This window comes from Stigmatopora argus, chromosome 16, assembly GCF_051989625.1.
Source record: "Stigmatopora argus isolate UIUO_Sarg chromosome 16, RoL_Sarg_1.0, whole genome shotgun sequence".
In the NCBI taxonomy this organism is placed as follows: domain Eukaryota; kingdom Metazoa; phylum Chordata; class Actinopteri; order Syngnathiformes; family Syngnathidae; genus Stigmatopora; species Stigmatopora argus.
Genome location: NC_135402.1, coordinates 3,334,052 through 3,349,805, shown reverse-complemented (window position 1 = coordinate 3,349,805; position 15,754 = coordinate 3,334,052). Strand labels below are relative to the sequence as shown.

At 40.7% G+C, this 15,754-nt stretch overlaps 2 protein-coding genes across 5 annotated transcripts in view; one reads left to right on the top strand and one right to left on the bottom strand.

Annotated features, from left to right (window-relative positions):
- The window catches only part of col5a1 (procollagen, type V, alpha 1), a 46,415-nt gene extending 43,070 nt beyond the window's left edge, over positions 1-3,345 (bottom strand). Inside the window, exon 1 of the mRNA XM_077622177.1 lies at positions 2,886-3,345. Coding sequence (XP_077478303.1) covers positions 2,886-2,985 — 100 coding nt within the window. The 5' untranslated portion in view covers positions 2,986-3,345. The remainder of the gene's footprint in view (positions 1-2,885) is intronic.
- Positions 1-15,754, top strand: part of agpat2 (1-acylglycerol-3-phosphate O-acyltransferase 2 (lysophosphatidic acid acyltransferase, beta)) — a 79,275-nt gene that overhangs the window by 13,817 nt on the left and 49,704 nt on the right. For all 4 annotated transcript variants that reach the window (XR_013305434.1, XR_013305435.1, XR_013305433.1 and 1 more), the window contains exons 2-5: positions 1,988-2,019; positions 12,208-12,376; positions 12,490-12,633; positions 13,134-13,212. The gene's annotated coding sequence lies outside the window, so the exon portion shown is untranslated. The remainder of the gene's footprint in view (positions 1-1,987; positions 2,020-12,207; positions 12,377-12,489; positions 12,634-13,133; positions 13,213-15,754) is intronic.

Here is a 15,754-nt window from a genome sequence, read left to right as displayed (position 1 = left end):
TAAGCGACAATTTTGCGGAAAAATGTGTTAGCATTCACTTTTATACCATATCAAGTAATTATGTTGAATTAAGACCAATTGACCATCCAATATGTTTGTTTTGAAAAAAATACTTGAATTTAGTAGTTGTGCGTGAATGACAAATAATGACCTCATCTGAAACAAAACACTATCAATGGACTTCAAGCAAAAGTCTCAATGGTGATGTAGATTATTTCCTAAAAGAATCATTTTCAGTTGATTTTAACAATCTATATGTTGACTCATGTGGATGATCCACCATCACTTTCAACTGAAACATGTCTTCAATTATCGTTAGCTTCGACAGGAAGTCAACAACAAGGCAACTCGTTAAATTCTGCACAGAGTCAATCGCTTTTAAACAACTTTAAAGTGTCCGGACAAAAAAGAAAAGCACAATGGTGTATAGAAATCCCGAATGAAGAACACATGTGAAGGCGTCTTAAAGAAAGGCATCTTTTAATGACCTTGAACGTGGACATCCTATCATTTTTTTTTTTCAAATTCAGCTGAGAGCCTGCAGATGTTATTCCATTTGGAATTTTCTCGCAGGAAGAAAAAAAAACGTCCGCAAGAATGGTGTATTTTCTTTTCAGTGGGGGGGGGTTGCAGTTTTTTTCCGCCGAGAATCGGGAAGAAAACATCTGGAAGACATTTTTGCTGGCTTTTCTGAGGCTTTAGCAGACGACGCAGTGGAAGCGTATCAAATCCAGATGTGGCGGCCAGCTTTTCTGATGTTCCATTTTTTTTTCTTCTCTTTTTTTTTGCTCTTTTTCTTCGGATGAAACAAACTAAGCTATTGATGAGTCCAGGACCGACTTGCGCACACCATCTTGTGTCGCCATGGCCGCCGGATTTGGACCAAATCCCGCCTTGTTTTCACAGGGAAGCGCAATTCTGAGAATGTTATTTCAGTATTTTTTTCGACTCGACGCCTAGCTCAGCACGGAAGAGTTGATTTGATCAAACTGGGCCGAAAAGAAAAATGATTTCAGGTCATAAGCGTCCATTCACAGCCTTTGGCGTCCACTCCAATCCATTGGATTGGACGTCTAGCGTCGTTAACGACGGACGTAGAAGGGTCCTAACATCAGCGACGGCCCACCTGTTAGACCACCAACAGTGGCGAGCCGGATGCTAATAATACATGCATGCAGGCGACCTTTGACCTCACACTATAAATGACTGCGAAACCTTTCGCTTTGCATCGCTTCTGGCTGATTGGTCAGTAATAGCTATATTTCCATATCGTAAATAATTAACCATATTTGCCAGCAATGCATAGTCTGCCATAAATGTATCATAATTGAGACATGAATATTGAGCAATGTGATTTTTTTCCCCCCGATTATCATATAAATATGTTTTTTTAGTGGTTTTGTTGTTGTGTATATTAATCTGCTGGGTTTTTTTGAATAGTTTGGGCTTTAAAAGGTTATAGGGATTTCAATAGAGTCTAAAATAATGCATGTACGTTTAAAACACAACCTGTTGCATTTCAGCAAAAGCAATTGGTAAAACCAATTTGATTGGACGCTTGCTTAACCAATGGATCCAGATCATCACATCTTCACAACGCAACGCTAACCACTACACGATCAAAGTAGCAACTTTTACTGACATCAAAACATGCATTGATACCAATTACACTGTCCTCGATGATTGGTCGCCCCTTACTCAGTTCCATATAAGTCATTTGTGTGAACCACTACACCACTAAAGGCCCATTTTTAGTCATTTGGAACACCACAGACTCCAACATAATGCGGCTCCAGAGCCGCATGTGGCTCTTTTTATTCTCCTGCCGTGAATTTAAATTAAACTGGATTGACATCTATCACCGTGCATGTCACCAAAAAGTTAATGTAGTAATTATTGTTAAAGTCAACTGTATACCATTAAACTTGAAATGCATTCTTTTTTTTAATTATAATGTCACTTATACAGTCTTTCTTTTTCCTTTCAGTTTTGCAACAAATCTGTCATCATCTTGCATTGGTGAGTACTTTTACTTTTATTTTACTTGACTGTTAAATCTATTTTTTCTTACTATATCCCCCCAAAAAATCCACTTTAATACATCCATTTTCTACTTATTGTGACAAAGTAATATGACAGGTCAGTTATATGAAAAGGATCTATCTCAACTTTTGCTCATCCCACAAACATTGGCTGCCATTGACAGTTGTGGACGCCCAATCCGTTTTGTCAGCCCCTCCCAGTCCAAATGAATTGGGCGTCTATCATCGTTAAACAGTGTTGTAAACTTTACCAACGACCACAACACATACTTTGGATGTCTGTAATCTCTATTAAGTGTTGTTTATATGAATTTGACTAATTACCACAACACATATTCTATGAATACCATCCACAAACCTGTGCAGGTCAATTCTAGAATTACAATAAGACATTAACTTCACGACACGTGTCACCATTTTAAAATCAAAATTTGTCACACCCTCCAATATGTCTCCATTAGAATAAGTAATTTAACTTTATCTTAACACCATGTCACTAGTGATGACTGTCCTGCAAGCAGTAATAAAAGGACTAAGTGAGTTATGCCTGTATAATAGAACTTTTAAGATAGTTGATTGAGGTTGTGCATCTTCAAAAGTTCATTTTGAGGGATAAGAAGACATTTTTTTATATACTTTAGCTGCTCGCACTTGGAAAATGGAAAATATTCCAATTCCTAACAACTTTTTACAGTGTTGCGCCTCTCCGATGAGAGATATGATGATGTCATGTATCACAGCTTTTTGTGCAATCGGCATTTTGACCACTTTAGGTGTTCCAAAGTTTTAAAAAAGGCTTTGAAAACAGCAAAAAGATGATGTCACAGTGCATTTGCATCCTACCTGAACTTGCTGGGGATGTGACAAAAAGCAAAATCCCAAGCAGGGAGATCAGGGCCCCTCTTAATCTCCGTTTAACTTTCCATATGATGGGGGTATCCATGGCCGCCTGCCTTGAGTGCACCACGGCTCTTCGCAGCTCAACTCAAGTCGGACCCGCGGCCGCTGGCGATCGCTTGATGAGCAAAAAAGAAAAAAAGGAAGAAGAAGAAGAAGGAAAAAAAGGGGGACGGGGGAGGAATAGCGTCGAGGTGGCGGGGAGGGGTCGGGGGATCTCAAGCAGCCATAAGGGTCCCGAGTTTTCGTAGGGGTAGGGGGGATCCTCCGGACTGGACACACGCCGTCTGTCCCGCTCAGATGCTGCGCTCCTCTGAGGCGCCTCCGGCCGTCACTTCTCGGCCCCCCCGCGTCCCCACAAAAAAAAGAAAAGAAAACTGCCCCGCCTTAATCTGGCTGTCAATCAGCGGAGAGGCAGCGTGCTTTAGGGAAAGTAGTCTGTTTTTGGGCGGTGGGGGGCGGTACGGAGGTAGGGAGGTAGGTTGGACGCTCGATAGGACGGGGAACGTGCCAGGGAAAGTTTCATGGCTACAATTCCTGCGCTTGGAATTTGGGGAAAAAACGGGAAAGTGGAGGGAGGGGGCAAGTCCAAGTCTTTCCCATACTTCATCTGGATTACAATCAAAATGTGATAAAACACAAAGCGTGTATTGCCTCATATCTGGCCATGCCAATCATGTCATAATTTGATCCCGATTAATCCCGATACTGCGCTTTAATACGTTGATTGGGATTTTTATGTCACTTCCGACAAAAAAATCAATATGGACATAATAGTACATTGATATCATTTTTTTTCCTGAAACCTCATTCACCACTATAGTAAACATGTTTTATGTTTAAACAACTGTTGGGGTTATTCTGGGATACTATCATAGATGTATGCATTTTAATAATGTTCCCGTTATTATATTTTCTTAGTTTTTAGTCCAAACCTGCATAAATGTAGGATTCTAAACATGTAAAAAAAAACATCTTAAAAGCCCCGCAGCAATCAAGAACGAACAGTTATTTTTAAAAAGAACATTGCTATTGTGCAGTTATTTTGACAGATATTAATGAACATATGTATATTCATGTTAAAGAACATATATATGTAAATATGTAGCACAGTTTTAGACAGTGTTATGATCGCATCTTTGTTCGTCTAATAGCCAGGCTTTAAGATGATTGGCCAAGAGGTTCAGAGATGTATGTTAATTGGTATTGAGTTCCAGGTATGAAGAGAGAAGGTGCTTTGGCTAATTTAGCACTCTTTTTGAAGGGAATTACACAGTCACCTCTAGAGCCAGCCCTTGTTGATTTGCTGGAATTTTTTGGTACAAAATCTTGCAGTGGAGGAGTAGCTTTGTGTTGAAAGATTTTGTAAACTAAGGTGGCATCTGCATATTTAACAGTATTGTCCCAGTTCAGGCGTTTGTGTTGTTTTAATATCTAACAGTGGAGGTGCGTTTTTTTGCTTTGTGTTCAATACATTCAGAGCTTGCTTATATAAATGGTTTCAATTGGTTTTAGTGTTGTTTTGCAGGCCGATGACCAACTTGTTAAGCAGTAAGTCATATGTCACGGTGCTCCAAGTGCAGTCATCGTACATAACTACAATCAATGTCTAGGTTCTTACCCTCAACTGTGGACTATTTATAATTTGTTAGGCTTTTCCCCCTTACACTTTGAAAGACAAACCCGAGGCGTACTCACATCTGTGCTAGCGCGACAAAATGTACGCTGAACTCAAGCTTTTTTGTGCGGTCCATAAGCCATTGAATGCTAAGTGTCCGCAGAAATTTGCTCCTGAGGTTTACAAGCATAAACTCTGGCCTAAACACCCTTACCCTAATTCCTAGCCTTTGCCCCCACAAGTACCGCCAAAGCCAAAACGTGGTCAAGTGGGCGGCAAACCTCTACTTACTTTCCCCAACAAAACCTCCCCATTGGTTGGACACGAGCGCCTCGCTTTACAACCAACAGCAGTTTTTACAACCTAGCATTGCCGTTTGACCAGAACAATTCCGTTCCAGTTCTACTACATCCTCAAATTGTAAACTGATCAAGTCACAAATGTCAAACACCTCCAATTACACAGCTTCGCTCCGTTTCTGACCCCCAGCACGCCATCATTTTCACAGCCCAGGACGACAAAGCGCAAGACGGGAAGAGTTATTGTTATGTCGAGTTATGGAGTCCAAAATGGGAGAATTTTATGAGCGCCTTAGGAAGCCAAAAAGGGAAGTTCAAAAGGAAAAAGACCAGAAGATAGAGTAACAAATGCATAAATCTTTCGGCTTGGGCGTCTAATCCGGTTTGACGGCGTTCGTTCGGCCCTCTCGGCATCAAGTGAACAAATCTATCATCGGTGGAGAAACAAAAAAAAAGAACACACGTTTCTCTTAGGCATGTTTCATCGGGATTTACATTTTTTGATCCAGCGTGCCAAAAAGTCGGAATTAAAAACTAGAAGCGACATGAAGTGCAAAAATGTAAAAATTGCATTTGGCATAAAACAAGGACATATTTTCACCCCTAAAGCCATTTTTCTGCTCTTTCAATCAAGAAATTAGCTGTATAAGTCATATTTTCAGATGGTCTTAAAATCCATTTAGATTATGACGAGAAAAAATGTCTTCACCAGACTTTCACATTTTATTCCTTTCAAAACTATTTATTTCAGCTTGAGCACAATCTAAATGAAATCACAATGGCAGGTTGTTCTTTTAATGTTACTTTTATCGCATTTTGGCAAAATTCTTTTATCAATGCAAATGCATCACCTATGAATCTTAACCTTAAAGTCTTTTATTTTCTCCCCTTCTGTCTATAAATATATTCAGATCACTTCAAAAATATGTATCAATTCCGACATCCACGTTTAAAATCTATCTATAATTTTTAAAGTACTGAATTGCATCAATACACAATCTTATTTTGGGTAAAGAGATCTTTATTTATTAAAATTAAATCATAACTGTTATTGTTATCCAGTAATTCAACCCAAGAAATGTTGCTTTTAAATTATGAGCGTGTTAAATGTAAGCACGAATGGTCATGTGTGCACTACGACTGACTGGCGACCGCTCTCGGGTGTGGTCCAAAGTCAGCGGGCTAGACTCCAGCACCCCGTAACCTCGACAATTAGAAGCCCTATTGAAAAAGGATGAATGAATAATATAAAACATTAATTTTTTTTTGCCTAACAATCAATTACGATCAAAATCGCCACCTTAATTCAGTTCATCGTGATTAAAAATAACATGGGATGGCTCCAATCATTTTTTAGCGAGAAATGTGAAATTCAAGCGCTATACGTAAAACAGCCGTCTCGCCGCCGTGGCGAGTTGACATTTTCCAGAACGTCTCGGCACGTGAGCGAGGAGACGACGTCGGGTCTGTGAGTCACGGCGTGTCTGTCCCACTTGGGTTGAAGTACCGCCCGCGACTTGGCCGACTCGGCGCCTCGTTCACTCTTTCCAGAATTCCCTGCGCCGCCCGCACCGCGTAAGGTCTGACAAATTAAGGACGGCTCTTTGTCGGGACTCCACGGTCGTCTCGCGCACCTTTGGAGTGGGCGGGACTGGCCCAGAAATGGCGAAGGTTCACGTCAAATCTCCGTTTGCTAATTCGGCCGGGGTCCCGCTTTTTCTTCTGCGCTTAGTACCGACCGAAGGGAGGGCTAGCGTGTTTTGGCAGCCAACGAGAAGAGCTGCCTGCCACATGGGCGACGGCAGACCAGACTGTAAAGGTCAGCGAGTGCGGGCGGACCAGGCCCCGAAGTGGGGTGACGACTTCAGAGGAGCCTTTCCGACAAGGATTAGGCCTTCAAAGTCAAAGTTTTCGACGTTCTTTAACGAGGCTTAGGGTTCCCGATGGTTTTAGGAGAGAGTGGGAAATTAGACAAAGGCATGACGATTATGTAGGGTTGCAAATCAGGGTTGGAGATTGGAATTAGTTTTTAAGAGGGTTCTAAAGTGCATTCTAAATAGGGCTAATGGCTGCAAATTTGGGTTTTAAATGCAGTGTCAGACCTCCGATGTCAGTTTTAAATTAGGATTACAGTTTTCGACTCAAGTTTCGGGTTTGAAGTGAGGACTTTCAAAAAAGTGACGGCTTCAAATAATGTTTTTAAATTTTAAAAAATCTTGTGTTCTAAAACAGCCTTTTTATGTGATAAGCCAATCCTTTTATTTTAAAAACTTGGCATAAAGCAAAATTAGCTACCCAGATTGCCTTAAGTATTGACTCAGTCATTATACGAGCCACTTATCCTCACAAGGCTCGTGGGGGTGCTGGAGCCTATCCTGGCTGACAACGGGCAGGCAAAAAAATTGATGTCACCACATTTAGAGAGGAAATTACAAGGTGGTTGATTAAATAACATTTTATGAGAGGGTCAGTTTATTTTTCTAGAAAAGGACCATCACGTGACAAGAAATGTAATCAATGGTCTCCCATCACGTAAACCCCGTGCGACCTTTTGGACTTGAACTTAAACAGTGACCATGAGAGCTGCGGGAAAAATCAAAAACGGCCAACAATCGGCACTCTTGTACAGTGGAAAAGTTGAAGGTTGGCGGCGTGGGAGGTGAACTCGTACTTTCCACACGCTTAGAGAAAAAAAAAAATCATTAATATGAGCACAGTGGCAAAGAGACGGCATGAAATGGTGACCTCACCGATTTTTTTTCGGATATTTCCCCCATGACGGCAGACAGAAAACATGACATTTTATGCGTGGCTTTCATCTTCTTGATGTTCGCATTAAAATGTATTCAAATATATATTATATATGATTTTCTTTAGTCCGTATAATTAACATTCTTTTAATTTATCTTTTCTAAATTCATTCATTTTAGGGACCGTGAAAAGCTATTCAAAAATTATATCGTTTATAGACCAAGTGTAGAAATATATTTAAAAAAGTTAAATATCATTCTTATTATTCTATGATAAATAATATTATGTATTTTTATATCATTTGATTTAGTATTATTTAGCAATATTTTTTCATCATTATAAAAACATGAATACAATCTTAAAAAATTCTACATGAATCGATTTAGAATGTATAAAATGGAAATATTTCTTTTTTTCAAGTATCGTCTATTAAAATTATTTCATTCATGGCGGATTTGGCGATAAACTTTTATCACACATTCGCACAATAACTTCATGAATTGCATTTTTCTTTCATGGAAAGCTTGAAATAACTTTGTCTGATCTTCTTTCTATCGACTCTTTGATTCCACTTTCAAACTTGACTCCAATTCAACATCTGCGGAGAACCTGTTCCCAAGCTGGGGTGGGACTTAACGGGGGAAAAAAATGGCGTGCGGGGTCTCCGATGAAGGGAATATGAATGGAAAAGACAACGTAGCCCCGGAGGAGAGCATAAATTCGGAGATGCCGCTCTCCAAACACAAGATAGACGGAAAAAGCCGTCTAGCGGCGACGTTCCCTTGAAAGCGCTAAGCTCGCCGGGGGCACATCCGGACACGCTCGCCATTCTCATACGTAGCTCGTTTTGTGTTTGGCATGGAAAAATGACCTGTTTACCTATTACAAATGCACAAATTGTATGTTTTCGCTCGAGCTTTTTTACAGAAAAAAGCAACTTTTAAATGTCAGTTCGCCGTCCTTGAATTGGTTCATTAAGGCTTTAATTCCTTCCTTTTATGGTCAAAGTCGACGCAGCTGCAGTTAATCGGTTCAAGCGCATCAAAAAAAACTGACATAAGTCGTTTATTAGGAAAAAAAGCCCAATTTATGTGAACTGGGAGGACTGACAGTGCGATAAACACCATTAATTGTCTAATCCATTTGAATGGGCAACTTTTTTAAAGTTGTTTTTGTAAAGGACAGATGTCCTTAAAAAGAAAACAAAACAACTATCATGCAAAGTTTGAAGTGAAAGTTTCTGAGGTGAGAGTTAACGTATTGAAGTCAATGAGTTGATCGCAAATCCTTAATCTACTGAATCAGTAAACCCTTTAAATAAAACAACATTCCTTAATCTTCACAGTCCATGAAAAGCCAGAAGATCCCAAAATATGGGTTGTTTTTTTCTTTAAAAAATGTTTTTGTGCAATCTCCTGCTGTTTTGGTCTGCCCAGTCCAACTCGTGTCAGCTTCTTCTAATCAGAAACACTTCTGAGCTCCAGTTCATTGAGTGCGGCCAGAAGAAAATCTGCAACGATTGGACACAAAGTCTTCTGAAACGGGGGCCCAGCATACCCACTTTTTTCGGGATTCATTCAGTCAAGTTCGCCATTGGAAGGCTCTTTGTCGTCTTGTAGCCGAATTTGTTCTTGAGGAATACAAATACGATTGTGTCCTTAATCATCACTTGGAATCCTGCAATCGCAGTGCCAAACTTTCCCTTTTGGACTCTTATTCTGACACGACCGTCCCCGACCTAACTTTGTCCAAACCTAAGCAACCCCGATCCTAAAGCTACGTCCCATTTCCGAGGCCTGAGAGAGAGACGTTTCAGCACATTCCAACTCGTTTATCAAGACGAGACGATGATTGTTTTAGCAGAGGCAGGATGTCTAGCGGAATGACATACCAGTCGAATTTTTTCCCTCTCCATGAAAATGGGAATCCGCTCTGCTATTTATCGCTAATACTGCTAATATTTCCTATTTGTCAAAGGATTTCCCAAGTGTATCCGTCGCAGATGGGTCGCAAGGTTGACTTCACGCAAAATTTGGCTTAGATTTACGAGTCTTTTCCCTTCGTGACGACAGCGGAATACTCTCGTCCTAATTATAACGAAATACGTCAGCCCGGCATACCCATATTCTGAGCTAGTTCTTTTTAAAGACCCCTTTTAAACGGGGGCTCGAGGAAGCCTGTTTTATGGTGCTCACATGATAAACGATAAGTATTTGCATACAAGGATCGGATTACCTACAACGAGCTAAAAGGGCTGCCTCAAAATCGGACTTGGGATTTACAGGAATGCCCAAAAATGAAAAAATATTGAATAATATATAGAAATGAATGAAGAACTACACGAAGATCGAAATATTTTGGGAAATAAATGAAGAAATGCATGTTTTCTTATTGACTTTTACTCGTTTGTAAAATACAAATGCCTTTTGTATATGTCCCTATATTAGAAAGGGTGCACAGTCGATTGGTCGCCGATCTTTTGGTCGCCGGATATTTTGGTCGCCGGTCTTTTGGTCGCCCGTTGTCGCGGTCGGGGCGACCAAAAGACCGGCGACCAAAAGACCGGCGACCAATCGACCGCACACGATTAGAACGTATCCGCTATTGACAAATAATACCGTTTAGAAGAAGTTCCCCCGTTTCTAGGGTGTCTGTACCAGAAAATGATAAAGTCCTGGTGTAAATTTTGTCATGACTTCCCCCTTAAAAAGTATTTGTCTTTGTCAGTAAAGCTTTGTTGAACAAATGGCGGGGTTTGATTTGGGGGCGTCTGTCATGCTCCTCCCATCCCGAAGATTGGCTATAGTCATGTCACGGCGGCAACATATGTTCACGTAAAGGTCCGCTGGGAGGCTGAGGCCTGTGCGGTGTTTGCGTGGATCTTCTCCGGCTAGCAAATCCTCCTTTTTAACCGTTTTGCACCTCGCTTCGACTTCAAATGGCTGCTTTTTTTCATTGTTTTGTAAGAAAAGTCCCGCACGTTTGCTCTCCGTTGTGACTTTCCAGCAAATTCCATTGGCGGGGCTCCCCCTTAGCTTGATCCTCCTGCCTCGTGTTCTCGCGGCTCCGCTTACACGTTTTTTCTTCATTTTTTTCCCCTCACTCATTTCCCAAAAAGTACAAATTGTAAGCAGTGTGTCATTGGAGATGTATGAAAACAATGCCCGTAAAAAAAGATGCTAATTGAGAGAATTTTTGTTCATTCATTTTCTGAACCGCTTATCCTCACAAGGGTCGCGGGGGGTGCTGGAGCCTGTCCCAGATAACTACATGGGGCACGTGCAGGGGACACGAATCGGTGGGCAGCCAATCACAGGGCGCTATGAGACAAGAATTCACAGTAGGGACAATTTAGAATGTTGAACTAGCCGAGCATGCATGTTTTGGGGATGTGGGAGGAAACTGGAGTACCCAGAGAAAACCCACGCGAAGCCCGAGGAAGATATGCAAACTCCACTTGATTTTCATCAAAATATTTGGATTTTCTTTTTCGGAAAAGTTAGATCCTGAAAAAAATATCTGACCATCATATGAAAGATTTTGTTTGTTTGTTTTAATACATTTTTTTTTTCTTCATTAAAATATAATACCCGTCTTGGAGAAAGAAAAAAAAAATCTTGAACACTGTCAGTCTATCCCCCAATTTTTATATATTTAAATGTATTAATCTAACATTTTGTTAATTAATCACTTAAAAAATATTTCAATATAAATTGTGTTAATAAATATGAAAAGCACACTGCATGTCCATCACAAAAGTGACTTGAGGTTTGATTTTCCTTGGTGCTCAAGGCTAGAAAATGAATGGAAACGCCCCCCCTGCTTGACCCCCTCCCTGATTTACATTTAGCACATTTAGTGGACAGCCCCCACACCCACGCAGACCCTTCCAGTTGACCGCTGGACCCTCTATTTACCGAAACAACAGGAACTGTTGCGCATCGGGGGCTTGTCTCTGGGGTTCCCTCCTTACCTAAAAATGATTCCCCCATCTTCCCGGCAACCGTGTTTCTGGGATCCGTCGCCCCTCGCGCCCTCCTCTCACTCTGTGACAAATCAAATGCCATGAATACGATGAATTGTTTGTCCCGAAGAATGCCTCTGGAAGAATGAATGGAATGTGAAAATGATCCACGCTATTAAACCTCAGAGGAAATGCGAGTTATTTTTTATTAGTTTGCACAGAGGATTTAGCTGATGGCTTTTTTTGGGTGGTCCGGAAAAAACAACCCGTGTTTCTTTGAAAAATGTCACAATTACAATTTAAAAACAAAACTAAACATTTTGGTACTAAATCAGTCATCCAATCTGGTGCTGAAACTGACAAGTGCAACAAAATGTTGGATGAACTCAAGCTTGATGTGCCGGCCATTTTTTGTGATATTTCATCACGAGCTTTGGGCCCATAAAATCTCGGTCATTTGGCCCACAGGCTTTAGTTTGGACACCCCTGACCTGGAAGAAGTGGTTCAGATTTTCTGCTGTTCTGCCTTGTCTGCGTCTAGTCATGAAAGTGTCTTTGTGACGGTGGGAAAAGTTCTTGTAAATCCCTCCCTTCCGCATTAACGTTTTCACCGTCTGCCTTGTGCATTCTTTCCAGCTCTGTCAAGCAGAACCAGATCCCCCCCCCCACGCCCCCGCCATGGGTGCTCGCCGTACCCCCCAACGACGACGACGATGATGACGACGGTGGAAGCGCGGTGGATATTTGTCCTTTGAATCACACTTTCCAGCCACTTCCTGCTTCCCTCTCGTTCGTCTTTCATCAGGTGCTGTGCAAAAGAGTTCCAGCCAAATAAATGCCTTAAATGTAAACACATGGAGCGGTCGCTACCAGGAACGTGAGTCTTTCCATTCCAGACGTTGCGTTTGTCTCTGCCAGGCAAAACACGGGGAGGAAGATGAAGATGAAGAAGAGGAGGAGGAGGGCCATGAGGTCAAAGAGATCCAAGAAGGAGAATGCTCAAAGACTGGCATCCAAGACAATAGACCGCCAATCTGGCACCTCAGAAAGTTTCACTTCCAGGTTTGAATCTTAAAGTTACACATAAGCACGTTCGAAAAACGAGCTTAAATGGATATTTAGTGTTAAACTCGGAAGCCGTGATGTGTATATTGTCCCAAATTTTCTGAAATATATTTTCGAAATTAGTCGTGAATAAACTCTGACCTCAGAAAGTTTCACTTCCAGGTTTGAATCTTAAAGTTACACACATGCACATTCCCAAAAGAAGCTTAAATGGTTATTTAGTGTTAAACTCGGAAGCCGTGATGTGTATATTGTCCCAAATTTTCTGAAATATGTTTTCGAAAAATAATTCATGAATAATTTCTGACCAGAAAGTTTCACTTCAAGATTTGGATCATAAAGTTACACACAAGCACATTCCAAAAACAAGCTTAAATGGATATTTAGTGTTAAACTCGGAAGCCGTGATGTGTATATTGTCCCAAATTTTGTGAAATATGCTTTCGAAATGATTCATGAAAAAACCCTGACCTCAGAAACTTTGATTGCATCCTCAGGTTGTGATGGGAACTGGATCGGAATGTCCATTATTTGATTTCCACTGATACAGAAAGACGTCCAATCCAGTTGGAAACGGTAAGGACATGTCTTTATTTCCATAATATTTGACAAAATGGGAGTATCGTAATATCAATTTTCTTTATTCGTCATTTAATGTAATGTTTGTTTGAGTATCATCACATGCTGGTTACCATAACAATACTTCATTCCGGTAATAATGCAACATTTTCATCCGCGTACCGAGCCTTTCCTATTTTTTACATTTTGCAAAACGTTGCATATTTCATCTACTAGTTTAAACTTATTGGTAATACGTTGACGTGAAAAAATCATAATGTTAAGAAAGGCCCGTAAACATCTGCAGAGCGATCCGTCCAGTCACGCCGGACTGCCTCGTCACTGCCGCGAAACCACGGAATAATTTCGCCCTGAGCGCCTCGCCGATGACACGCGTTTTCCTGCCGGGGACTCGAACCTCGGCTATCGCTGATACGGACCCAGACGCTGACTCATCCATCCCACAGCTGCTTTGTGGGGGGAAAATGAGCGTTAATGGCGGAAGGCACAGAACAAGAACAGGCCTTTGGTTGGACATCTTGCGGTGGGAACGTTCCTCCACTCCGCGTGTTAATCGCAAACAGCTGATGGGGGTGCAAGAGGGGGCTTTTCAACCAAAAAATGTTTGCACAATAAGTTTGTTTGGGGGAAGAAGTTGCCCACCAATGAGGTTTTGATCAAAAAAAATTCAGCAAGTGACTTGCAAGTACCCGAAAATGACGAGGCAAAATTGACGTCTAGCGCCATCAAGTTACTTTTTTATGACCCAAAAAAAATAAACTAGCCCCGCCCACATGGCGTGAATGTGGGCCGGAAACCAAACTGAAAAACCAAACCCCTTAGATCACATGTGTCAAAGTGGCGGCCCGGGGGCCAAATCTGGCCCGCCGCATCATTTTGTGTGGCCCGGGAAAGTAAATCATGAGTGCCGACTTTCTGTTTTAGGATCAAATTTAAATGAAGAGTATAGATGTATATGAAATTTCCTGATTTTCCCCCTTTTAAATCAATAATTGTAATTTTTAATCCATTTTTTCTGTGTTTTTAGTTCAAAAATCATTTTGTAAAATCTAAAAATATATTTTAAAAAAGCTAAAATAAACATTGTTTTAGATCTATAAAAAACTGAATATTCAGGGCTTTTAGTCCAGTTCTTTTAATCCATTTATAAAAATAAAAAAAATCTAAATATTATATCTAAAATGGGAAATCAAGTTGACGTTAAAGCGGCCCGCGAACCAACTAAGAAGAAAGAAACCAAAGGTGAAGTAGAGAAGAAACTGCCTTTATGAGGGTCTTGGTTCTTGGACACGACCGTTGTTATTTTTATTTTCTATTTTTTTAAACATTTGCTGCCACATTTAAGCGCCATCTGCATACCAGATCACAGAAAAGTACAAGTCTCATTTTGGCTGGAAGAGGCTTGCGGCAATTGTTGCCAGCCCTCCCAGTTCAAATGAGTTAGACAGTGAAACCAAATCACTGTGAGGGATTAAACATCATTAAAGTCCAAATATTCCGACTTCCAATGCCACAAGATAATTGTTTTTATGATTATAATGATAGGTTACTTTCAATGTATTTCAAATTTTTTCCACTATTTTTTTAACCTCACTTTTTTATTGTATAGGCATGTTTTTATGACTAATCTTTAAATCCCACTGTACTTGTATAATGACAATAAAGGCATTCAATTCACTTTTTCTTGTAATATGCTTTTTTTCCAACTTTTTTTTTCTCGTGGGGGAAAAACTTAAGTGGGGGGTCATTTCGGACCCTCAAATGATGCGTGAAGGGGGTGGTCCGTGAAAAAGAGAAGAAGACAGACAGATGCTGAGACAGCAAAAATGAAGACGGAGGACCACGAGTGCCCGGCAACGCGCACGTGTCCGCCGACTTTGACCTTCCATCTTCACAACCTGGTCGTTTTACATTGTTGAGGGTGAAAATGGAAAGCAGATGCTAAAAGAAAGTGAGAGTTGGCCAGGAATGTTTGTTTGTTTCAACATGGACGACAAACATCTGGCCAACACGTTTCGTCATCCGGCCCCCTCCGAGTCTCTCCTTTTTTACCTCCTCGTTCACCCGCCGCTTGAAATTAGAGATTTTTTTTCCTCTAATTCCAATGTGTGTGTTCTCACGGGAACACAAAGTCAATGTGTGGCAAAAAAATAATAATATATGGCGGTAATGTAAGTGTGTTTCTTAAACGGAAGGATGGTGTCGTTCCCTAGTGGTGAGGAGGAGTGACAAAACTTGGGTCATCGAGATTTGGCGAAAAACTGAAAGTTGGCTTGAAAATTGAAAAATAAGATTTTGATGAGCGTTGCAAAAGTGAAAAAGATATTGCAAAGCCAATTGCAATATTATTCTTTAAATTGAGGAAATTGGACTTGGTGAAATATGAAAAGTTGCCGAGAAGAGAAACTCAATGTGACTCCATTTTGGGTCAACGTTAATCATCTTTTACTTTTATTTGGTTGCAGAAAAGTGATGTTCTAACCAGCTTTTTAAAAAATGCAAACCTCAAAGTGAAAGTTCCTTCATTATGAATAAACTC